Genomic DNA, 26131 nt, shown 5'->3' on the forward strand with positions numbered 1-26131 from the left:
TTGGGTGACACTAGCCTCTGCCCCCCCCCCCCCCAGGAAAGGGCCTGAGGGGAAACCAAACCGCCTGGCGCCTCGGGATGGCATGAGGCCGAGTCCCTCGTGTTCTGATTGGCCGAGGCTGCTCCTATCCTTGCCCGGATTGGCTATACAAGGGGTGGGCTGGGCAGCCTCCAGCCAGAACATCCTCGGGCTGGTCTCTGCGGTGAGGGTTGGAGGGAGGCTGGGAGGCAGCTGGGTTCCCCACCTCCCCCTCCCGCTTGGGGTGCCCAGCCTGAGGTAACTGTTTCAGCAATCTCCGCCCTGTCCCCACTCGGAACAACGCCCCCACCCCACAGTACCCCCGGGAGGGGGAGGGTCACCCCCGCCTCCTGCCCCTCCAGCAGGCAAACTCAGCCCTGGAGTCAGGCGGTCTGGGGCCTCGGGCACAGCACACGGCCAGGCCGCAGCTCACCCTGGGGTCCTGGGGCTCTCGTGGGGCCCCTTTCTCCCGAGAGCAGCAGGGGCATGGGGCTCCTTTAGTGTGTATGTTGGCGAGGGCAGCTGGGCTGGGCCTGCTGCACTTTTCTCCTCCTGCTGCTGGAGTGGCTTTGGCAGGGCCCAGCAGAGCACTGGGTCTTGGTGGCTACGTCCCACTGAGCCGCACAGGGACATTCGCACCCTTCTGAGCCACTGTCTCAGGCCCTCTGTAGCCTCGAACATACGTCATCACATCAGTGAGACCTGGGCCCCAGGCTCCAACTTAATTTCATAACCACCAGGCTAGAAAGTTACTTTAAAAAAAAAAAACACTCATATTCTGATGTAATCGCATGACTCCAGGAGCTGAGGCCCTGCCTGTGTCTTATTTTGGTTCTGCACAAACTGCTCTTCTAAGAAATCTCTGTATTTTGTGCAGGGATAAATCTGAGAGAAGAGGATTATGTTGGGGGTAAGGGAGAGATGGATAATTTCTCTTGGGTATTAACACCCTCTCTAAAGAACACTTCCCTCCCCTTGTGTTTGCTACCAAAGATTGCTCCTTTCTTTTCCTATAGATTAGCAGTCCCTTCTTCCTCCTATTGCGGTGATTAACAGACCATTTCACCTCTCCCACCCCCAATTTTTTTTTCTTCGCCAGGTTATTACACTTCTCTTTCCCTCCAACCCTCCACCCAAGAATATTCTGCTCACCTTCACTCTGGTATCTTCTTGAAGCTGAAATTGTATGCAACCTCACTTTATTGAAAAGCTTGACTTTCTTGATAATCTGTTTAAGGGGGAGTTTTCTCTGTCCAAGCTGTACTTGCAACACTTCAGAAACAAATGTTATAAAATAGTTCAGGACCTTACTGTTGTTGTAACATTATGTGGTGCTTGAATTTAATAATAGTTTGTTAAAATTGCCAATAATTTAATTCCATTGGTATTATTTATGAGCACACAGTTAAGCTAAAGAACAATGTTGGGAAAAGAACAAATGGATATAAACTGGCAGTGAATAAATTTAGGTTGGAAATTAGAAGAATGTTTTTAACTGTCAGAGGAGTGAGGTTCGGGAACAATAGTCTTCCAATAGGAATTGTGGGAGCAAACGATTTAACTAGGTTTAGATGTTAAATCTAATTTCACCCCACATCATTAATTTGAATTGGTACAGGTAGGTAGCATCCAGCTGAAATGTTTTAGTCCATACAAGTTAAATTGCTGATCTCAGTCCAAATTCTAGTTGCAAAATGTATTGACAAATCTGTATACAACTTAATATACCTCTAGCATTCATGAGCACATATTTATATTTACACGTAAAAACTCAAGTTTCAAATTCCAATCTTTAATACACACAATACTTATCTAGTACAGTCACATATTGTGCAGTTTAATACAGATGACTTACAGGGAAAATATTTATTACAAAACTTCATATAAAGTTGAGAGAATCTTTGACTATGGGCACTATAATGCCAACTATTATTTTATTTTCACAAGATGACCACACAATCTGCGTGGTACAGAAAAGCAAAAATAGAATGTGCATTATATTGCTCACTATACCACATTGTGGCCCCAATCATGCGAATGCTGACACCCGAGTAACGTTATGCATGTGAATTGCCACAGAGTTCAGTGGGACTACTCGTATGTAAAATTGTTTACATTAGTGTTGGCAGGATTGGGACTTATGTTATTAAAATACAACTATTTTGTATTTCATCTTCCATACAAACTATACATGAAAATGCTTAGGCTAAATAATACAGTTACAGAGAGGGAGTCTGCAAAGCAACTGTGTATGAATTTTTTGTTATATCTATGGTTTCTCATGACACCAAAATGGATATAGAAAAAAGATTTATTGATGCCTTTTATTTTGCAACTATTCTATATCATCTGTATTGTTAATATTGTCTTTTTTTATTTTAACAGGAATCTTCAATTACAAAAATGAGACATAATCTGGTCTGTCAGACACCTCGCACTGTCACTGTTCATATAAAGTCGAGTGCATCTAGATCACACCAGCAAAAAAAATCGATTAGTCTAAAACGTCCTATTTTTAAAGACAGCCAGGAAAATTGTGAAAAAGATGTGCACAGTAATAAGTCTAAACGTCCAAAAGGTGCATGTCTAGTTATTCAGCGTCAGGAAATGACTGCTTTCTTTAAACTATTTGGTAGGTTAACAGTTATATGTTTTGAGTAAAATGTGTTGATTGAACGCTAAAATACTTTTTATAAGCAACTATGTTTTCTAAATATAATAACTTGAGAGTGCTTCTCATGCATACATTAACAGCCACATCCTGGTCTGAATAAAATCTAAGGCCAGAGTGAGTACTCAGACCACTAAACTGAAATGGCTGAATATTATTCCTCAGTTAACTGAAAACACTTCCATTCCTCCAGCACAACTGTTATATTTCAATGTATAAATATTTACATTTTAAATAAAATATAACTACAAAAGGATTGTCAAACTGCTGAAAATACGTTGCTTAAAGATAAAACAAAAATCATTTGACCCTTCCTACACATCTCCTTCCTTTTCCTTTTATTTCTTCCTTCATCCTGATCCCACCCTGCAGGTCAGCAAAGCTCTTTTTGCCAATATACATTTGTTTTACATTATGTTTCAAAACAGATTTGAAAGAGGCTAGATTTCCCACCACTGTAAGCAAATACATTATTGTGGGAAGAAAAGTCTTGTAGTTATGTATGGTGGAAAGTGGAATGAAGGTAGAAGGAAGAAAGGAGTTTGGAGAAGTTAGTATTTTTCTCTCTTCCATATAATTTTTGTTGTTTTTTCTGCTTCATCTGAAAAATGTGAGAAATAGAGGAAAGCTGTTTTGTTGCTGACTTGAAAATGTTGAGTATAGGAGTCAATCAGACCAGAGAATTTATAGTAGCCAATTACAGTAAATTTTCATATTTGTAGAATGGTTATTAAAAGTGGTACACTGATCGGGCAAACAATCAAACTTGTCTTGCTTACTAATGGTTGTCAGAGTGCAGAGATTCTCAAAACTGTATGGTTAATCAGAAATAATTGTAAATTATAGTGTAAATTATATACAACCCATTAAGAGTGCAGGGAATAAAATAAACAGAGACAAACACTGTACAGTGGCTTTCAGTTGAGTTGCACTCATTAATGTTAACACAGAATTTGGTTCTTTGTGTTCTCCGCTTTGCCTTTGTTATGGCTTCTCTTTTTGCTTTTATTCAGATTTTTTTCTAAGCCTAACGTATCTCTTCTGTCAGCTGCTCTGCTCCCTACTGATCAGTCCAGCCGATATCCTTTTCTTTGGCTTGATAAAATCCCCATCTGTATCTATATCTGTAGAAACAAATGCTTCCTCCCCTCCCCCCCCAATAAAAAAAATCATTTTTTCTATTGAAATATCACCGCTGTTTTTTGTTACAGATGATGATCTCATTCAAGATTTCCTATGGATGGACTGCTGCTGTAAAATTGCAGATAAGGTAAATTTGGTATTGTTTTGGTTTGTAGGCCACTTTTTGCGTCTTTTACTTTTAATCACTTGATATTGTAATATGAACATAAACCATATTCTGCTTTCTAATGTATTCACATAGCTTCTGGCAAAGTAATACAGGAAACGATTTACACTTTTCTGAGGGTGGGAAATTAATAAAATATAATCTTATGGTGATGTCAGAAACAGATTTAAAAGATGCTACGTCCTTTTAGGAAATTTTATACAGAAAACAAAAGAATACTAATGTTCTATTTTAATATTTTGTTTTTCTAACAGTATCTTTTGGCAATGACTTTTGTTTATTTCAAGAGGGCTAGCTTCAGTATAAATGAGCACACCAGACTTAATTTCTTTGTTGCTCTGTAAGTATTCTTGAAATATTTTTTTCATTTATTTAGTTCTGTGTTTATTCCATTAATGATTTTGATTTATAAACTAGGATTCTATAGGGGATAGGTTTCACATCACAACCCCTCCCCATATGAGTGGGCTAGAGAAAAATACATTTAATTTCCCCAGGTTAAAAACTTCTTGAAATCTTTTCTTTGAATAGCACCCCCAGGCTTTGGAGCAGGGACTTGAAATTTGGCAGGGGGATTGCCTTTGTATTAAGGGAGTGCCTTTTGCCATCCCTGTGAAAATCTGCTCAAATATGGCCAAATTATAAGCCTTTAAAAATTAGAGTTCATACATGTTGTTCAGTAGACACATCAATGTTAGCACCTGTAATCTCCAAAAATTCTGCTCTCATGAAGCAAGCTCAAGATTCTCACAGCTCCTAGCTGACAAGACTGCACCTGCATCTTCCCCACAGAGCAACTGAGCATGGTGCAGCATAGGGCTACAGAGCCTCAGAACAACTTTCCCTATAATGAAAAGGAGTACTTGTGGCACCTTAGAGACTAACAAATTTATTTGAGCATAAGCTTTCGTGAGCTACAGCTCACTTCATCGGATGAAGTGAGCTGTAACTCATGAAAGCTTATGTTCAAATAAATTTGTTAGTCTCTAAGGTACCACAAGTACTCCTTTTCTTTTTGTGAATACAGATTAACACGGCTGCTACTCTGAAACCTTTCCCTATAATGGCTCCTCCTGGCTTGGGGGTAGGACTGGGTGCTGGAACTGAGAGGAAGGGAGTCTGTCTCGCTCCTGTGCTCTTAGCATGCTCTTCCCCACCACTGCGTCTTTATCACAGTGCCATTCAATCTGTTGGGACCCAGGCAGCATGGAGAAAGATGTCTGATTCAAATGCAGAGGAGACAAACCAGACCTGGGAGAGGGAAGGAATAGATTGGGACAAGGAATGTGTGAGACTGGGATTGGAACGGGGAGAGAAACTGTGACTGAGAGTTGAAGGTGGGCAGTGAGGACTGGCTGGGCAAGGAGATTGGGAACCGAAGAGGAGAGAGCAGGCTCGGACTGGTTGAACTAGGAGGCTGGGATGGATTGGGCAAGCGGACTGGGAACAGGAGCCTTTGGGGGAAATGCTGGGGGACTCGGAGCCAGTTGGCTGGGGAAAACGCTGAGATCAGATGAGGAACTAGGGAAAGCGGGAGACTGGGACTGGCTGGACAAGGAGACTGGGACTAGGAACTAGTTGGAGGAGTGGGAGCAGGAGGTGGAAGAGAGACAGATCTGACAAGGAGCTGGGGTGTGGAAGGAGCATTAGGACTTTCTGGGCAAAGAAACTGGAAAAAGGAATCGGGGACAGGCAGAGAGAGAGACCAAGATTAGATGAGAATCCTTGGGAGGGAGACTGTAACTTGGATACAGCGGGGAGGAGGGACAGACTGGATGAGGAGCTGGAAGGGGGAACTTGTATTGCCAGGGCATGGGGGTTGGGGGGTAAGGAGTTGGGGCTGGATGGGGGAGAGCTGGGACTGTCTGGGTAAGGAGACTAGGGTAAGAAGCCTGAGGAGTGGAGACTGGATTAGGTAGACAGGGTGAATGGCACTGCAACAAGGATCCAGTGGTGGGGAAGAGACAGACAGGGCAGAAGGGGTCAAATTTCAGGGAAATGGGCAGAACAGTCTGTATCTTCTGGAGCACACTCCCTTCCAGAGCCTGGAATGGAACCCATGATTCCTGTGTCTCTCCATGACTCTGCTGTCAGCAAACGTGTGAAACCAAGTGGCAAAGATGGCAACAGTTACTGGAGTAGGGGGACTCAATTCTGGGTCTCCCACAATAGTGCCTTATCCTCCAGGATATAGAATCATTCTCACTCTCTTTCTGGCCTAATGACTATTTAAATATTTATCCAAAATGGACAGCTTCAACAGGAGAAACTGCAAGCAACCCACATCAGAATATCCCCTAGGCTAGTGGCTAAGACACTCTTCTGAGAGATGGGAAATTCCTATTTAAATCCTTTCACCTGATCAGGCAGAGGGGAGAATTGAACCCAAGTCTCACATCCAGAGTGAGTGCTCTAATCCCACTGGCCCTGCAGTGAAATAGGCAGGGGAACACTTATCTTCACCTGGTTAGAGGATGTCACTGGGACTTAGGTGTCCGGACACCTAGAGTGAGGCAGCAGTGTGCATGTCCAGAGGCAGAAACTTAGGCACGTAGAGGACTTTTACAGTGAAAATTTACATGCTGAGTGAATTTAGGTGCTTATTGGGTTAAGTGGCTGCTGAACCAGGGGTTTTGAGGACCTCATTGGTGCCTAAATTTTCAACTTAAGCACCTAAAGTGAGGAGTTAAGTGCTTCGGTCCTTTTGTGGACCTGGATTTCTATATCTGGACTGCTAAACATTCATGACCCTTTAGCAAGCTGTACTGATAGCTGATTGTGGTGGTTTTGTGGCTCTAGATAGGAGGTAACAATATTTGCCTATGGTCTGGAGGGGATAGGAGGGAGAAAACCAAGGAACAAGATATATAATTTTCTGAAAGAATGGAGAAATGTGGATGTTAAAAAAGTGGGTTCCCCTTACAAATGGTGTTGTACCTATTGTATGTTTTTATTTATTTTGCTGCTTTCTTAATGTTTAATATTTTTTGCTGCCTGGTTTCTAAACAGATGTGGTTTAGGAAGTACAACTTTTACATGTAGACGAGGCCTGTAAGGCCTTAGTTTTGAAGCAGATCTATCACTGACATTTTCTTTAAACTTTTAAACCTCAGACAATGTATTTGTGCCTCATATCCTAAGGAGTCAATCAAAAACTATTCATTTTAATGTGAGGATGCCCTGTTGATTTGGCAAAAGCAGTGAAACTGGATTATATTTCATGTATGTGCCCATCTAGTGGACGTTAGTACAAAGCCAATTTTTATGACTTTCACATGCGTTTGTATTATATAGATTGAAGTAAACCAGAAAATTCCTCTCATCCTGGGAGAAGTCTAAACTTTGGTAGCAAATTTCCCCAAACTAGTGGAAGTAAGGAATTATTTTAAAGGTGTATAAAGTTAAAATCGTGTGATGTGATGACTCAAGGTTGGAGATCCTTAATATATATTTTTGTAGGTATCTCGCAAATACAGTTGAAGAAGATGATGAAGAGTCAAAGTATGAAATTTTTCCATGGGCTTTGGGAAAAACCTGGCGGAAGCTTTTCCCTAATTTCTTAAAGTTAAGAGACCAGCTCTGGGGTAGAATTGACTACAGGGCTATTGTAAGCAGACGTTGCTGTGAAGAGGTAGGTAGGCTTTTCATGCATTCGATTCTTGAGCTATTTATACCAGTTGAGGATCTGGTCTGATATATATTAAATACATTTTCTTTAACAGAAATGTATTGATAAACCAGGGATTAAGGAGAACAAAGCAGTTGAAATTTAATGATTTGCCTATTCTGTTTTGAAACTGATTATTTTCCTTTGCATTTAATATGCATTCTTAGGAACTCTGGCCTGGCTTCAGAAAGGGACTTAGGCTTGCAACTATGAATATCATGGCACCTAACTTCTAGGTGCCTGTAAAATCACAGGAATAACACCATAATCCACAAAACCTAAATTAGGTGACTAGGGTCCCTATATAATGAATAGGAAGAGATAGATACCTTAAAATACAATCGACAAAGCTAACATGTTAGATGGGGAGCTGCCTAAGCTAGCCAATGAGAGGGGTATGCAAAATGGTGTCATGGAGATAAGTGCCTAAATCTGGGCTTCAGGGAAGCGCCTATCTCTTCCTAGCAATCCACATGTAGGAACCTGTCTCCTAGGAGTCAGGTGGCTTAGGTGCCTAAATAGTTTTTGGGAGGAATGAGTTAGGCACCTGCCTCACTCTACACAAAATGGCCAGAGGAGGAGATGGTGCTGCTCACCTTATAACTTTTATCACAGTGGTTACATCACTCACCTGGGATGTGGGAAACCCAGGTTCAATCCCCCCTCCCCCCCCCCGCAAGAAGGGAAGAGAGGATTTGAACAGGGCTCTCCCACATCTTTTCTCCCACTCTGGCAGAGGGAAGAATTGAACCTGAGTCTCCCACTGGGTGCTCTTACCACTGAGATAAATGTTATAAGCCAGGCACCACTACCACCTCCTCTGGTAGGTGGCCTATGAGCACACCTTCTAGATTGGGCCCCTCACATGATTTAGGGGGATGAATGTATATTTTCCCCTAGCTTGCAAATTGCTCTGGCACATAGGTAGGAAACAGGTGCCTGGATACCTAGTGTGAGACAGCAATGTGCATGCCCAGAGACAGAAACTTAGGCACCTCGGGAACTTTTACCCTGAAAACTTAGATGCTGAATGAGTATAGGCTCCTACAGGGCTTGGTGGGAGTTTTGTGGATCGCAGCGGAGCCAAAAACTGGGACTGAAGCCATTAGGTGCCTAAGTCTGGGGTTTTGTGCCTAACTACCTTTCAGGTTTCAGAGTAACAGCCGTGTTAGTCTGTATTCGCAAAAAGAAAAGGAGTACTTGTAGCACCTTAGAGACTAACCAATTTATTTGAGCATAAGCTTTCGTGAGCTACAGCTCACTTCATCGGATGCATACTGTGGAAAGTGGAGAAGATCTTTTTATATATGCTTTGTGTGTATATAAAAAGATCTTCTACACTTTCCACATACTTTCCACAGTATGCATCTGATGAAGTGAGCTGTAGCTCACGAAAACTTATGCTCAAATAAATTGGTTAGTCTCTAAGGTGCCACAAGTACTCCTTTTCTTTTTGCTAACTATCTTTGTGGATCTAGGCCTCTGTTAGGGTAAACTCCTGTTTCAAACTCCATATCCAAATTTTTAAAGATTTGCCCACATAGGCAGTCCACCTTGTACTTGGAAAGTTTTACGTTGTGCCATTGAGCATTCACTACCAAAGTTGCTGCATGAGTTTTTGCTGACCAGAGTGCTTGTGTTTTATATAAATACCCTATTTACTATTGGTCCTGAATGAAGGAATTTGCAGCAAAGAAGAAACTGATTATGGAAGTCACCTCATTCAGTTTAGAATTATTTCATTTTTCAAACTACTTGGAAAATTGTCAATTTTCATTATTCGATAAAAATCCAATACTTTGGGTGAAATCCGGGCCCAGGTGAACTCGACAGCAAAACTCCATTTGACTTCAGTGAGGCCAGGATTTTACCTTTTATTTCTAAAAATTAAAGCTGTTTTAACAACTGCTTAATTGCTTTTACATTATTTCATCCTGTTTTCCAAACCTGAGTTTAACAGAGAAAAAAAAAAAGTCACCCTGAAAAATACTGTTTCTTAGTATTCTGTCTGGATTTATTCCTACTGCCAGGAAGGGCCCTGTTATGACATGGGGGATTGAACTGTAGAAAGCAGTGAAATACATTTTGTTTGGATCTGGAAAAGATGGGAGCTTATCTATTTCCACTAAATATTGTGAAACTGCACAGTTACACCCTAGCACAGCGAGAACTGATACCAGATTTAAGACTGAGGAAACAAAACAATTCCCCAAACTACCTACTTTTTCTGTTAGGAAGCTCCATATTGAAACTATGGCATCATCAATTGTTGGAAAGCATGATACAGGTCACACTGGATAAGTGGAATGGCAGAAGACTGTTAAACTGTAAAGTTAAGGGAATTTTAATTGTCATCCAGAGCGGTTCAGCCAGCAAAGTGCACTTCTAACTTCCCTACCACTCTAAACCAATGATGTGTATTTCTCAGACACAGATATGATGGAAACTGAGTGTGGCTTTTCTTCCCTGAATCCCTACATCAATTAGAAATTAGTGATTATTCGGTCACCAAAAATTTTTTTGCACAGAGGAGCTATTTTCAAACTTGTTCTTTCCACTGTAATGTTCAGTTTCATACAGAGGTACCATCTTCCAGGATAAACGTGTACTTAGAAACAGAAATAGGTTTTTCTCAGTTTCAGTTGTATAGTATTTGCTTGTTGTTTTTTCTGACACTGGTTCCATACATAAGTAAGATTTTCTAATCTAGGTAATGGCTATTGCTCCATCACATTATATATGGCAGCGAGAACGTTCCATGCATCACAGTGGGGCTGTCAGAAATTACAGCAGAGATGAAGTGCAGCTGCCCCGCGGACCAAGCGCCACACCAGCAGATTGTTCGCTCTGTGGTAAGAAAGGAAGATTTGTAGGACTGGGATTATCATCCTCATCATCTTCGTCCACTGGGACTTTGGCGATGATGGAGCAACATGGATCTCAAGAATTGAAGGGTATTTTCCCAGTTGAAAAAATGCTAGTTGATCCTTCTCCTTGCTGTTATTCCCAAGGTAGAGTTTAGTTTTGTAAGTCACTTTCATTTAGTTGGTTTAGGTATATATTTATTACCTTGGAATCTGCTTTATCTGTATAGTATAAGGGGCCTCAAACTAGGGGTTGTGACCCCTCAGGGGGTCCTGACGTTATTACATGGGGAGGGGGTCGCAAGCTGTCAGCCGCCACCCCAAACCCTGCTTTGCCTCCAGCATTTATAATGGTGTTAAATATATTTAAAAGTGTTTTTAATTTATAAGGGGGAGGGTTGCACCCAGGGGCTTGCTATGTGAAAGGGGTCACTGTACAAAAGTTTGAGAACCACTGGTATAGCACATTTAATATATCAGCATTTATAAAGCACACACCTCTGCTGCAGAGTTCTGTACAAAGTGGGACTAAATTCCTCTGCTTTTCCCTTCTTCTGTATGTAAGAGATCTATCACTTAACCAACAACTTGATATAAAGTGAGAAACAAACCACTTCATATTCCACTTGCATGTCAGTTTTGGAAAGTATGAAAGTAGTGCTTGTGAAAGGAGACTAGAATCTCAATCGCTTTATTTATCTACAGAACTGGGATAGCACAGATAGCAGCAATAAAAGCTTTTATCTGCCCTGCCAAGGTGGCTTATCTCTAACCTGGAAAAACGCTGGCAGAGCAGTGTGGTGAAGCTTTTGTACTAATAAGACCACAGAGTAGTCTTCATGCCTATTAAATCCTTGGACTCTCTATTAAGACTCAAATTTATGGGAATGGGGGCTATATAGGCATCTAGGCAGAGACTGCCAACAAATGTGCTAATTAGTGCCAAGCATGTTTTAGTTATGAACATTTATTAAATCAATTTTCTTGACGTCCAAGGATTTAGCAGTGTTGTGCAGCCAGTGAACAATCCCATTTGTAACCAGAACTCTATCCAGATTGTGTGCTATTCTTAGTAAAATAAATGAGTGTATTTTGAGTAAACCCTTGTTAGGAGACAGCTCTGAGACGTTTTACTATCAGAAAGCGCATCTGTCTGTTTGAACAACTAATGTTTTATCTTAAGGCATATTTTGCAAAAGTATTGAGTTCCTTCCATGGTTCTTTACATACTTGCAATAAAGAGCAGTATGTTTTGTTTCACCAAATTATTCTGAAGTCGTGTTAGACAAATTTACTATCACAATAATACTATTTTTATGATTTTTGTTGCAAATTACCCTTTCTTGTTAGTACTAATCTAAACACTCTGTGGCTGAATGAACTAAAGATGTTCTAGGTTTATTGAAATTATCCTTGTCTACTTAACTAGATGTTGAAGGGTTCTCAATTCTAACTCTTCTGGGAGTTGACAAATCCTGTTAACTTTTATTCATAACTACTCACTGACTTCAGCATACTGTTGATGAATATATACTACGATGAGCAAGAAGCTGTCCACTATTAATTTCTCAAATTAATTCTGAAAATTCCTTTCTAACATTTCCTGTTTGTTAGAAGCAACAATAAGAATAAATTATGCTTATCTGAGTTAAGATTACTGTTGTGAGCAACACAAGTTCAGGGTTTAAAAAAACAAAACAAAACAGTGCAGCCCTCTATCATATATATATTCTGAACTCGATCACTTGTGAAATCAATTGTGGTGTGTTTTCTAACCCACCTCCCACCCCAAAATATTGGATAGCTTTTATTGTATCTGAGAAGTCTCCAACATAAAGTAGGTATTTGTTCATTTTTAAATTAAGTATTAAGACTGGATCATGCCTTAGATGGTTATCTTTTGGTAGATTCATTTTATAAAAATGTGTAAGGCCCAAATCTACCAAGATTTACACATGCGCTTAACCACTGGGCACTACTCACAGTGTGAAACATTAAATACATGCATATATCTTTGAAGGAGTGGAATTAATTTATCTAAATAAAAATTGGGGACATAATAAATTCTTTTTAATATCCATTTTTCCATTCGTGCAAATAGGATTGAAATTTGGCATTAGGACTCCTACAGAGTTTTATACTTACTGTTTTGATATTGTCCGTAAACTGCTCCAATTCTAAGGGGCTCTTTAAACCCGGAAAATTTTTCAATTGTGTGATATTTATAACAGAAAAGGAATTAGGCAGATGAGTCCAGTAGGACATATCACAGGTTCAGCTCACTATTAAAATACTTTGCACTTACACAGAGCCTTCAATCTGAGACTATAATCACACTTGTCCCAATTTTTTAAAATTTACTACTGTTACAGATAAGAGGTAAGATTACTAAATCTGAAAGATCAGGAAAAAATTTAGTTTATTTACTTCATGCATTTGATAGCACTTTGTATATAGTCAGGTTCACGGTGTCCCTGGAACAAGTAGTCCTTTTGCTCTGCTTGTGTGGGTTTTCCACACAGCTTCAAATGAGAAAAACGTTTTAAAAGAAATTATTTATATACCCACAACTGACAGAAGAACTGAGGAAGGTGGTAATACTTGAAACTATTTCTAATGTATTTTAAGTGGTCTAGACCCAGTGGATGGTTTTCCTTTCAACCTCACAATACCCCATAGGGTAGAAAAATTTTAGCATATCCATTTTAAATAGGGAGAAACCCAGGCACTGATTTTTCCAAAACTACATAAGAAGTCTGTTTCAGGGGTGGGATTAAAACTAGAACTCCTGACTCTTCTGTCCTATGCTTTGTCCACAGTACCATCCCTCCACTTCTCCCTCTAACAAATAGTAGCCGTGCTTTCTGAAATGATGTTGAAAATGATCTGACCACTATCAGCCAAACAATCCATCTTCAGCCCTGATTGACAGAGGTATAGCAAGGAAAATCTTGTCAATAACTGGTCTTTTTCTTTGTGTAAACAGTGCCTTGTAGTAAATAAGTATAATAGGGCCAAAATTCCATTAATTGCATTTCTATTGACTCAATGTAGAGCAGTGCAAACATTTTGCTCCGAAAAAAGGCTATCAGTATTGATTGGTACATAACAATGCAAACAGGAATTGCACATGTAGCAGAGGTAAGAATACAATAGACCAAATTCTGCCCTTATGTAAACAAATTCCTTTCTTTTCTTTTTCTAAATTTCCGGTAGATTGCAACAGCCTATCCACCAAAGGGAGAACGAATAGCTGCATGAATCAAGACAAATCCATGGACTGGTTTACAGGAAATGAAGAGTGAAATGTTTGACCAGAGTTATTAGACATAGCTCAGAATACCAAACTCAGTGCCAGATCAATTAGAAAATGTTTAACAGTATTGTGTAGCTGTACCATAGTTCACTATTTCATTAGCATCCCTTCTTTAGATTGTACATTGAATATAAAAATGTACATTCACTATAAATCAAAGTAGTAATTTAAAAAAAATTCACAAGTCTACAAAATTCAACAGCCATTTACAACATTTAATTTTATTCTGGGAAAGTACAGTAATTCAAATTAGCAGCTGCCAGCTGGAGTAGTGTCTGGATATGCCACTTTATATTTCCTCATCTTGATGAGAAATGCTAGTTGGAGGGGAAAAAAATATATATATATTATTGCCACAGCAACCTCAGTGTGCATTTAATAGATAACTACTATTAGTTATATCATTTCATTATGTCAATGATAAAATACTAGTTTACAAAGAGCGAGTGTTTGTGAAAAATACAATACTATTTAACAAGTCTTAGATTATAAAAACGTTTCCCAAACATTTCTTACCTGTGTGACCAGCTTGCCAAGGGTAAGGTCTCGCAATGTAAGGCACTGAACCATATGGTTCGACATAATCAGAAAGTGATTCTGTTGAATTAAAATAAAAATATATTTCCTGACGGGTAAAAAATAAATACATTTACATACATCAGATGAGAGTGTTTTAAGTCTAAATACTGATTTCCCTAATATCTTGCCTTTCTCTCTTTTGTTCATCTACTCCTGTCAGGCTGCTCTGCAGCCATCCATCAGTACAGACAACCTCTTTTGTTATATTCACAAATCTATAGCTAGAATGAGCTGTACTGTCTGAATTTGCCAGAGCTGCAGCTTGCAGAAATAGTATCCTGTTTTGGTTAATGTCTGCTATACACAGTCCTAAAAACACATCATAATCAAAAAGCAGCAATAGTCTGAACGTGGGAGCTACCCTAAGACAATAGTTCCTGAATTCAAGTTTAAAAAATTTCACTGACTAGCATGATTGGGCTGCCAATTAGAATTTATTTTTTATGTATTTAATTTGCAACTGGATTTATTAAAAGGCCATCTCGTTTACATTTATATTTACCATTAATATTGCTGCCAATCAAAATTTAGGAAAGAGCTTCCCAAAAAATATTGATTGTAGCCAGAAAAAATTAATTTGTAGGAGAAGAGGACTTGGGTGCTAAGCCTGTTCTCCACAACCCAGACTTTCAGCTTCACTACTCCTAGTACTTTTCATAGGAAGTAGTAAAAGAGCTAGGGGTGAGGAGATCAGGAAGTGTCTGAAAAACAGAAAATGGTATTTTACAGGATTAGATTTTAGCTCTCAAAAAACCCTCATGTTTATATGATAAAAGTAACAAAAAAGTGTCTGTTTATGTTTCATGCATAGAGACCCAGATTTGCAGCTTTCAGACTACAGAAAGAAGTTATACTGCAAGCCAACCACACCAACAGCAAGTCTCTGTCCATTAAACACGGGCTAATACTTTTGCATCATGCAACAGCAATGCTTCTGGAAAGGTGTTAGAAAACCAGCAGATGCTGGTATGGACCAATGGAGCTTGCATATATCACAAGCTGATAACTTTGGCTCATAAACGTGGATGATATTTGTACTTCTGAAGTGATGTAAGGAGATTTGGGAGTGGGAGAGGATGGGTATGTGAAATGGTGACAGACTTCTCAGTTATGTCTTGTTCAAAACAGATGTGGTGAGGGAGAATCTCTCTTCAAAGGGCGGGAAATTTACATTAGTCTCCTAGTGCAATACATATCTAATTCAGGGTAGCTCCTTACCAATATCGTCACTTTCTCCAACTACTGCTTGATCCTGAATAGGAAGTTCTTCACCTTCTTTTGGTTGCGGTTCCTCATCTACAATTTGTTGAGGTTCCACTCTTGGGGCTAACCTGCCATCCTTCCGCTTAGCAGGTAGTACCAACCAATCTCTGTGAGTCACCTCAATGATCCTTTCACATAAAAGAGAGAGATTGCAGGTCCGTATTCCTTCCAACAGATCAATAACCTGTGTGATACTTTCAGAGAAATGCAAGAGAGATAGTGTTACATTTTTCTTTGAGATCCTTTTATACAACTGCTAGTCCTGGACCTGTGCATTGCACTGTGGTCTTCACTTCTTGGTGAACTCAAAGCCATCAGCTTTAGTATAACCCAGCAACTGCATTGAAGAACATGGGCAATTATCCTGCAGACATTATTCAGGTAAAACTCCCCCTGACCCGAATGGGAATTTTGCCTAAGGTAAAGACTGCAGGACTTGTACTGAGTGCATCTCAAAGTATTACAGGAAAAACAAATATAGAAAACTGTTAAAAAAATAAACATTTTATATTTAAAATCTATTATGCATAAAGACATGCTTAACAAAACTACAGTTATCTGATGTCTGTATGAAACAAATTTATAAATGCCAGGTTTTAATACTTACTTGGCTAGGTATACAGCACATACACCACCCTGCTTAAGATTTGGATACACAACAGGCAAAGCAATCTGAGGGTTAAGCATATCCAAAGCTACCTATAGAAGAACAACTAATTATTAACCAAACTGAATAGACATAAATCAGTTTCTCTAAGTCAACAAAAGCAGAAAACAATGAATTAGTTAATGGAAAATTAATTTTATTCCAGCCTCTGAACAGATTATGCAGGCCTAAAATCCATGTGTTTAAAAATAAATAAATAAAATCTTGAACTCTTAGACCTTTCAGTTTTACTGCATTCCAAGTGAAGTGTTGAGATCTGGTAGTTTTTACTAAATGAACTATTCATATTTAACCAACATACAGTAGTCGTGGGTTAATGTCAAACCATCCAGCAGTTAAGCTATATCATGCTGGCAAAATAAAAAAAACTAATGCCTGAAACAGATTGCATGTAATTGATTTTTGCATATCTGCTTTAAAAAAAGTTAATATTCAAACCATATTTTGCAATGAAATAATCATACTATTAAATATTAAAATTCAGATGTTTAACTCATGAGACTTCTATCTCAGCAAACTCTGACAACCCCTCTTCAAGAACCTATTTAAACTTCAAATAAAGAATGAGTATGCAAATAAAGAATACCTGTTTTGTGGACTAAAACTGTTATATCCAAGATTCTGAGTCAGATTATATTTTTAGGTGCTGGCCATTTTGTATCTGTGCACATAAACTTGTCAACAAAATTTCATTTATTTGTTTAATCTAAAGATTTATGTTGAGCCAATAAGACTGATATAATATACTGCATTAACTAGCTTCCCACTGTTTATGTTGGAACAATATGCGTTCAAACAATTCTTGTAAAACACATCAATTTAAAAGAATAAGGATATAAAAACCAAAACTGTATTTTGTTTACATACTTTGCATGAAAATATTAAAAGTTACAGCCTTAAGACAGAGGAATTAACAATACCCTTCATTACTTCAGTTTAGACTGTAGTAACATTTTATTCAGGAGCACAGGTGATATAAAAGGATTTTTTTTAAACAACACATTCAAAGTACAAATAACTCTCCAATTTTTCTTGAACTTAATACATACAAAGCACGTGCCTAGTTCAGCAGTGGAAAAATCTATTTTCCCTCTCAACTGTACTACTGCAAATGGAGACTGACAAAGTGTGCTTTCTCCTATAAGACAGAAAGGAGTAAGTGTATAGACAGATCAGTGTTTCTTTTGAGCGTGATGCACCAGACCTTCAAAGACACTTGCTGACAATGGGATTTGTCCATCCCTGCTAATGGAGGCTTGGCTGTTTCTTTATGCTTAGGCTAGATGTGGGAAATCCCACAATGGAGAGGATAAGAAAATTGCTTTTTATTTAATCAGAAAAAAAATATCAGATGCCAATCTCTTTAAGGTACGGAGTTTTCTACTAAAGACTTACTGCATCGAATGTTATAGATTTCATATCCTCAGCAGCTGTTAAAATATCTTTATTAATGAAATCCACGTTATCTGGCCACTCTTCTGCATGTCCTATTTCCCATGCATCACGCCAGCGCCTGTAATTCTTCTTAGCTACCGCATGGTGATCTTTTCTGATTTCATAACTTATAACACGTCCTCGAGGCCCAACTTAAAGCAAATGAAAAACACACTAAATTTACTATTTTTTTTTCCTGATTCAAGTTAACAGGTTAAAAACATCAAAGTAAACAACAGCACGGGTTAGTCTAAAATGTCTCCCTTTCCTCACCCTAGCAAATTATATAAAAGTATCAACTACAATTTATTTTGGTTTAAATTTAAGAGATCCTGTGCATGTAAAAAGTGCCAAATTAATATCTTGGAGGCCGAGATTTGTCTACTCTATGAACAGGTACAGCAGAGGCTGGCAGAACCATTTGTCTCAACCCTGACCTGGAGAGAGCATCTCTAGTGAAAAGAGAGGAACTCAATCTCTATGGTCCTTTCGGTCTCTGATCTCTCTGCTAAAGCTGCCAACAATGGTATGAGCTCGTCTACACTGCTGCAATAAAGTTATGCACTGTATCTCTCCAGGGCAGATGCTGCAGGCACAAACTAAAAGGTTTCCAATGCACATTAATGTAGCCCTCTTCAGACAAGAGAACATTAATGAGAACTAGGAACCTTTTAGTTTATGCCCACAGCAACTGCAGGGCATAGCCTCAGTTATGCCTAACATTGGGGCAAGATTAAAGCAGTGGCCAAAGAGAGACTACAATGAAACCCAATGCACTAATTTTCACTTGTAACCCACATCAGAGTGCAAGTCTCCAGGAGTGAAACAGCAGCCTCACCCAGACACTCTGTCCTTCAGTTAACTCGCTCTGTAGTGGATACAGGAGTTCAGGAAAGATAAACATAGGCACTGGAAATGAAGGTGTGTCTAAGTCAGGGTTGGTTTTACATTCACAGTAACAGAAGCATGGCTCTCTTGCTGAAATTCACCTCTGTGCAGAAGGTCAACACAAGGTGTCTGTGGACTACTTAAGTGTTGTGCCAACATTGCACAACTTGGATCCCCTTTTCTCCCCACTCCTCTGCACAACTCTGACATCCCCTTTTCCATAGGAGCAGCAGCAATTGTGGGGGAAGGGGAACCTGGGGAGCTCATTTTCTACTATTGGAAGCAGAAGAGGGGAGGAGGGGAGTTCTAGGTTCCTTCCTCAAGTGAAGAATGGGGAGTAAAGGAGCTCCTTCTCTATGGCTGCTCCACCAGGCTGGGAGAAGAATTTGGGAGGAATATGGGGATATTTGTAGGGAAGGGGGCAGGAAGGGCGGAAAGCATCAATGGTTCCACTCTCTGGCCGTTATCAGATATGTCACTGGACGGGAAGGTGCCCAACCTTCCCCGCCCTTATGGTTCTATTCTGTCAGCGTGTCTGAGTTCCCAAAGATCAAAGACCACTTTGAAGATGATCCCTTATTCATTGAAATTGTAGAAAAAAAAAACTACATGCCCCTGGTAAATTTTGAGGCCAAAGGGAGGACAGAAGGTTGTGAGGAATGCAGACAGAAGTGGGAAGAGAGTGGAGGTCCAGAATCTGTACCTTACATCTGGGTCCACTGTATAGGGAAGAGGTTCTACATTTCCCTCTTCCTCACAGGAAGCTCATGGAGTTGTGAAGTAGCCCATTCAAGAAATGTTCTCAGCTGAATGAGAACACCCCATGGTGGAGATGATACAGCCTGAAACAATAGGTGTTTATCGGTCCATTCCTCTCAAAGCTTGTTCTTATCCTGCCCTCCTTATCTGGCAACTCCTGTGGGCCTATGTCAAGCTTGCTGGTTCTCAGCTCCTCGCCCTAGCCTCAGCATTGTAAGCACCAAGCATTCCTGTTCTCAGCTCCCCAGTACAGTCTCAGCATTGTGTACCATGCCATGCACTGACTATACCTCACCCTGATCTCAGTGAGTTTCTGTGCCACGCATACCTGTCCTCAGTGCCTAGCGCAGACTTGGTTTATCATTTCTAATGCAGGAGAATTCATCAAGCCTATCCCAGAAAATAAATGATCTGTTCTGGCTGGGACTCTTGTGCTGGCTCTGATGCCATTCGCAATGTGGCAACTAGTTCTTCCCATATCATCCTGGCCCCACCACTGCCATTTCGGCTTCATGGTCCTGCCCTGCGTGACATAGTTCGGCCAACCTAACCCCACACTGTCGATGCAGCTAGGTTGATGGAGGAATTCTTCCATGGACCTAGCTAGTGCCTCTCGAAGAGGTAGATTAACTATATCAATGGAAAAACCCCTTCTCATCAGTGCAGGAAGCATCTATGCTACAGCACCATGGCTGCAGTGCAATAGCTGTACCACTGCAGTGTAGACGTGGCCTAAGCAAGCCTTAACCTTAATAGCAGAGCTACTCCTCCCCTACGATCACGACTTCAGCGATGCCGTCTACTTACCTACACAAAATCAAAGAGGAGTGAGGAAAGAGTAACCCAAGAATAGCAAGAAAGAGGCTAGAAAGGCAATCCAAGGATACCAATGAAGCAATGATAAAAACATGGAGTGAAATTCAGCCCCATATAAGCATCAGCACAAGGCCTGTACACCTCATGACATCAAAATGCAGCTTAAATGGCTTATAGGCTATGTGCTGGCCCTCTGCACAGTGCTAAATTTCACTCTAGGTAAACAGTATATATAAATCTGAAAAGTCACAGCAAATCCTGAAAGTGGACATAGAGAGTGACTTCAAGTTTCTTTTATTAATGGAAAAGTAACACTTGTTATACTAGTATTATCTGTGTTCCTTCTCAAATAAACTCCTAAATTTGCTAAATCTAAATTACCTGCTCTTGATAGAAACAAGCTCATACCACCAGACCCAGTACCAGTTTCCACCACAGTGTCTCCTTGGTTGATATCCATCATCATCAGCATTGCATTAATATCCTAAGGGTTAAAAGAGAAGTAAAAAACCAATATTTTCTATACTGTATATTCAAACAGTAATATGTTGGAATATTGCTTAAATGGATGGCCTGATTTTCAGTGGTGCCCAGTACTCTTAGGTTCCATTGAAATCAATAGGAGGTGTGAGTATGTGGTGTCTCTGAAAATCACTATGCAATCGCATAAACCACCTGAAGCTCCTGCAGCTATTCAGCTCAACAGAGCAAATATTAATAGGAAGAAGTAATTCACTAATACAGGAATGACAGGACTCCTTAATATATTAAAACACAAGAGGCAAATCATGATTGTGAAAGCTAAAATATCCCACTGTAAAACACTGACTTTTTAGTAGTAAGGAAGCTGTCTAAATTGTATTGCTGTTTCCCTAAACTGAAAATGCTTGTATATGCAAATTAACATCAGAAGACTCTCCCTTAGAGACTGCATCTCTAACAAGGTTTTCAATTAGGACTACCCTCACTTTTATATGTGAAGGGCTGCTTAACAGACATCCAAAACATCTCCAGAGCCTGGAACTGTACCCTAATCAAAGTTCCCTAAACCCATGGCTCATCGGACCCTTCACCACCTTAACCCAATGGCTCGGGCACCCATCTTGTAGCTGGGTGAACCGGGGGCGGTCCTGCCTTTTTAAAACCAATAATCACCACCGGCTGCTGTTTAAACCGGTTTTTAAGTTAAAATTGTTCAGTTGTGGCAACATCCATTGCAACAACTGACAACCCGCGCAACCGTGACTTACCTTTGGATATGAGATAGTAGGTCCTCTCTTCATCAACAGCACAAAATCTTCTAAGGCTGGTCTCCTGATCAGGAACTGAAACCCACTAGAAGTCCTAAACATTTGGCCCGGTAGCTTGCCTATGATATCCAGGTGGCTAATAGCTCCCCAATTGCTATTCAATTTCCCGACAGCTGTCAGGTTACGCATATGTTTAAACTCCATGTAGGTTTTTCTGCGAAACTCTGCTAAGATCAAGTCCCCGACTTGGAAAGTCCCATCTTTCGCCGCCGTGTTATGGGTGTCAACAGGCGTATTGTCTTCATCCCTTTGCGGCTGTGCTGGGGGAGCCCTACTGGCAGCCGGCCGCTGGAGCGGGTGAGAGTCGCTGTTTTCACTGCCGTCCTCCTGCCTCGATTCCCCCTGGTCTGCGCGCCGTATGTCCCGGATCTCTTCCGAGAGCAACTCCTCCGGCAGCAGTCGGCTCACTCTTTCCAGGGGAGACAGGGCCCTTTCCCAAGCTGGCCTCCTCCGGCTCCTCAGCACCTGACCCGGGTCCGCCGGCGAGGCAGCCGCCGGGGGGGAGTCCGCGACCCGCGACACGGCGGCAGCGACCTGCTCTTCCGACTCGGCCCCATCTCCCTGCCGGGGCGAGCCGGAACACAGCGCTCTGACCGCCCGGGGACGATGGGCCGAAGGCAGGGGCGGCGCACCCCCTGCCCCGGCGCGATCGCTAGCCCCACACCTGCAAGGCACAAACCCTCCCCTGCCCAGCAGCGCCCGCCTCCTCCCGCCCTGCGGCACCAGCGCGGTCTTCTCCGGGCCCGCACGCGCGGGCTGCTGGGCCCGACTCTCCCTTCCCAGCACTTGCAGGCTCAGCCGCCGCCTGGCACACTGCAGCATGGCTGCGCCCTCCGCACGGCGCCGGGGGCGCTGCACACAAAGCTGCCGCGGCCGGGAGAGGCCCGGGCGCTGCTTGCCGGCCCAGCCTGTCCTGCTGGCTGGCCTCCCGGGGCTGGGCTCACGCGCAGGCGGACTCGCCTTTGCCTTCCCCCTGCAGGGACCACGAGAGCCAACAGAGCGACTCACGTCTGTATTAAGCCTGCGACCGTCCGGATCCACGTGTTTGCCCACATGGCCCAGGCAGCGCCGATCGGATTGGGGTCCAGCAGCTGCTGTTCTGTTCACAGACAGCCCTGTGTTCCTTGGACCCCCTCACCCTAATAGCGTGAGCTTTTGAAAATGACCCATGAAAACCTTTAACCATGTAGGGGAAAGATTTTAAAACTGCTTTAAAATGGATACAGACTGCAAAGATGGTTCCTTCCAAGTAGGAACAAGTGGGCGACAAGGAGCGGATCACCTGAGGATTACCTGTTCTGTTCATTCCCTCTGGGGCACCTGGCATTGGCCACTGTCTGAAGACTCAGGTTTCAGAGTAGTAGCTGTGTTAGTCTGTAGCCGCAAAAAGAAAAGGAGGACTTGTGGCACCTTAGAGACTAACACATTTATTTGAGCATAAGCTTTCCTGAGCTACAGCCCACTTCATTGGATGCGCATCCAATGAAGTGAGCTGTAGTTCAGGAAAGCTTATGCTCAAATAAATGTGTTAGTCTCTAAGGTGCCACAAGTCCTCCTTTTCTTTTTGTCTGAAGATAGGACACTGGGCTAGATGGACCTTTGGTCTGACCCAGTATGTCAGTTCTTATGTTCTTAAGTAAACGAGATTTGGAAGGATTTGAAATACAATCCCATAAACATTCCCATCTATAAAAAGGGGGAATAACTGACTCTCAAATCTGTCCTGAAGATTACAAACATTAATCAAAATCCAGTTAAAGTATTTTGATAAAAAATTGCTATATGAATGCTAAGATTATTATGTATTTTACCCTCTTATAGTTGCTGCCACACACCCCTTCCCCCCCCAAAACAAGAAAACAAAAAACATACCTTGGAAGTAACAACTAATTTGAATGAATATAGTTAAAATCTGGCTTCTTGTTCAGCCAGACAAAAACATGAAACATAACATTTTGATTTAAACAAACTATACTGTAAGTTTATTTTAGCAAAACAGTTTCGCACAAAACATAGGTAAGACAGATATGCTGCTGCAATTTAATATTTTTCAAAAACATACAATCAAAAGAAAATTACAATATGTTGTAAATTTGAATATAACTTTGTCTAGAAGCTTGTTTACATTTACAATGCATAATGGTGAAGAAGGAACAACTGCAAAATCACTAGGCCGGAAGTCAGGGATTGACTACGTTTTCTGAAGATTTAAGGTTTTTGTTTATGCTGGAACATTGTCTTTATTTTTCAGAATGAATTATAAGGCCCCCATCTGCAATGAGCTCAGTGTGGATGGACCGTGGGACCACAGGGAGCTCACTGCAGGACTAGAGCCTAAAAGAGGGAAGACAATGGGAATCCACTGATGGCATGTGTCTATTTCAAAAAACAATAGCTGAAAACCTAAAACTAAGAGAAACTCGTTTAACAATCCATCCTCCCTCCTCCTCCCATCCTCTAAATCCTTCCGTAAAATTAATTTCTGCTGTGTTGTTTAGAAGTCAGTTACTTCACTGAGGAAAAAAATTCAAAGCTTTATTATTTGCATCAGAATCATAAGATGTACACAGGCCCAGAGTGAATTCTTATATTGTTACTGTAAACTATTATGTACTTTCTCATCCCTTGCCATCATCCCTATGGGACACAGACCTTGAGTAAAATTTTCAAAAGCACCTATGTGACTTATGAGCCCAAGTCCTGTTTTTAAAGGCACTTTTGAAAATGTTACTGGTTGTCTTTTCTCATGTTTCTGTAAAGTGACTACCATATTTCCATTGCTGTAAATCAAACAGATAATCATGTTAATAGCTCTTGAAGATCTTCTGGCTGTGAGATATGCATGGTTTTAATGCTGAACATAAGTCATTATACATTTATACTTACAGACTATAAATATGTTTACATTCAGAACAGGTTTCTGGGCTTTTCCTGCTCCCCTCTTCTGTGGAAAACTATTTATGATAGAGACACATTAGTCATTAGCAATATTTTCATTTTTTTTTATCGTATTAATTTTCCCTACGTTAAAGGAAGTAGACAAGAATTATTAAATGAGAGGGTATGAAAAAATTTACATTTGCAAGGAAGTACTTCTCTTATGCTTCTTCTGACTGTATGTGCCACAAGGGGAATATAGAAGATATGTAATCGGTACAGTATAGAAAGGACTATGTATATATTTAATATGCATCCTGAAAATCTGGTGATGCATCTGAAATGTACTTTTAAAAAATAATTGTTTACAGTGTACTGAATTATGATAATCATAAATGAAAATTAATCAGGTTTACATTTGGAAAGCTTAACTGTAGTAGCGAAGTGCTCCTAGTGTGTTTGCAGCTTGAATCAGCAGCATTGTACTTTTGCAAGCATAGTTTATTCTAGCACCACCACTATGCATTCCCCCCACCCCCTCCAAAACAACACCAGGTGAAATAAATTAGACTAGCAAAAGCATAGTTTTACAGTTATAACTGTGTCTACATTAGGAGGCTTCTGCCAGCACAGCTATGTTGGTCAGGAATCACACCTTTTCACACCCCTGTTTATATGTAGACCTGGCCTGATACAACAATTTGCAATGCACTGCCCTAATAATCAGGGGAAATAAGCTAATTAGAGAAATTACAGAAGAAAAATCACTCAGATCATCTAGTCTGCCTCCCTGTAAGTAAAGGATTGATCTCTAGATTACACTTTCTAGTGCTTTTTCCATTCTTGCTTAAAATATCTTAACCACCGGGACTTCCACCACTACCTATGGGAAACTATGTTGCATTTTAATAGACCCCACTGCCCAAGACTTTTTTTCTGATATCCAGGCTGTATTTTCTATTTCCTATCACTCCCACAGGATAATGGAGCAGCTAATACAGAACTCAATTAATGCAGGAGAGTAATATAATTAATGCCAATCTACATGGGTTTATGGAAAACAGATCCTGTCAAACTAACTTGGTATCTTTTTTTTATAAGATTACAAGTTTGGTGTTGATGTAATATACTTAGACTTCTGTACCTTCCCCAGACCTGAAGCTCGAAAGCTTTGTACCTTCCACCAACATAAGTTGATCCAAAATAAAAGACTTTGTCTCTCTCAACTTCTGTAAGGCATTTGACTTAGTACTGCATGACATTTTGATTAAAAAACTAGAACAATATAAAATTAGCATGGCACACATTAAATGGATTAAAAAATGGCAGATTGGTCTCAAAATGTAATTAAAAACAGGGAAACATCATAGACAGGTGTGTTTCTAGTGGGCTCCCACAGGGACCAGTTCTTTGCCTTATGCTATTTAACATTTTTACTAATGACCTGAACGAAAACATAAAAACATCACCGAAAGTTTGGTGATGACACAAAAGTTGGGGGAGTGTTAAATAACGAAGAGGACAGGTCACTGAATTGTTTGGTAAGCTATGTGCAAGAAAACAATATGTGTTTTGATTTAACTAAATGGGAATGTATATGTCTAGGAACAAATATTTAATACTTGGCTCAAGATTGGATGTTTTTCTAAAAGCTCCGCTCTAAGAATTACTTTGGAGACTTTCTATGGCCTGT

At 40.5% G+C, this 26131-nt stretch overlaps 2 protein-coding genes across 2 annotated transcripts; one reads left to right on the forward strand and one right to left on the reverse strand.

Moving 5' to 3' along the window:
* Positions 1 to 2370: 2370 nt before the first annotated feature.
* SPDYA (speedy/RINGO cell cycle regulator family member A) lies at positions 2371 to 14026 on the forward strand. Its single transcript, XM_084624651.1, has 6 exons — positions 2371 to 2650; positions 3901 to 3959; positions 4253 to 4338; positions 7458 to 7629; positions 10376 to 10676; positions 13746 to 14026. The coding sequence occupies exons 1-6, from the start codon at positions 2422 to 2424 to the stop codon at positions 13832 to 13834; spliced, it is 936 nt and encodes a 311-aa protein (XP_084480777.1). The 5' UTR covers positions 2371 to 2421; the 3' UTR covers positions 13835 to 14026.
* Positions 14027 to 14039: 13 nt separating this feature from the next.
* Positions 14040 to 22733, reverse strand: TRMT61B (tRNA methyltransferase 61B). Its single transcript, XM_084624650.1, has 7 exons — positions 21502 to 22733; positions 20633 to 20735; positions 17750 to 17940; positions 16295 to 16386; positions 15643 to 15881; positions 14362 to 14442; positions 14040 to 14162 (listed from the first exon to the last, which is right to left on the reverse strand). Exons 1-7 carry the CDS (start codon positions 22381 to 22383, stop codon positions 14095 to 14097), a joined length of 1656 nt encoding a protein of 551 aa, XP_084480776.1. The 5' UTR covers positions 22384 to 22733; the 3' UTR covers positions 14040 to 14094.
* Between the last annotated feature and the right edge of the window lie 3398 nt (positions 22734 to 26131).

The sequence above is a fragment of the Lepidochelys olivacea genome, assembly GCF_965140295.1.
Source record: "Lepidochelys olivacea isolate rLepOli2 genome assembly, chromosome: 3".
NCBI classification, from domain to species: Eukaryota; Metazoa; Chordata; order Testudines; family Cheloniidae; genus Lepidochelys; species Lepidochelys olivacea.

Coding starts and splice junctions, on each gene's coding strand:
- SPDYA (XM_084624651.1), top strand. CDS start 2,422: ATGAGACATAATCTGGTCTGTCAGACACCTCGCACTGTCACTGTTCAT. Junction 4,339..7,457: donor CTTAATTTCTTTGTTGCTCT/GTAAGTATTCTT, acceptor ATATTTTTGTAG/GTATCTCGCAAATACAGTTG. Junction 7,630..10,375: donor GCAGACGTTGCTGTGAAGAG/GTAGGTAGGCTT, acceptor TTTCTAATCTAG/GTAATGGCTATTGCTCCATC.
- TRMT61B (XM_084624650.1), bottom strand. CDS start 22,383: ATGCTGCAGTGTGCCAGGCGGCGGCTGAGCCTGCAAGTGCTGGGAAGG. Junction 17,941..20,632: donor CTTGTTTCTATCAAGAGCAG/GTAATTTAGATT, acceptor ATTTGCTTTAAG/TTGGGCCTCGAGGACGTGTT. Junction 14,163..14,361: donor TTGGCAAGCTGGTCACACAG/GTAAGAAATGTT, acceptor CCCTCCAACTAG/CATTTCTCATCAAGATGAGG.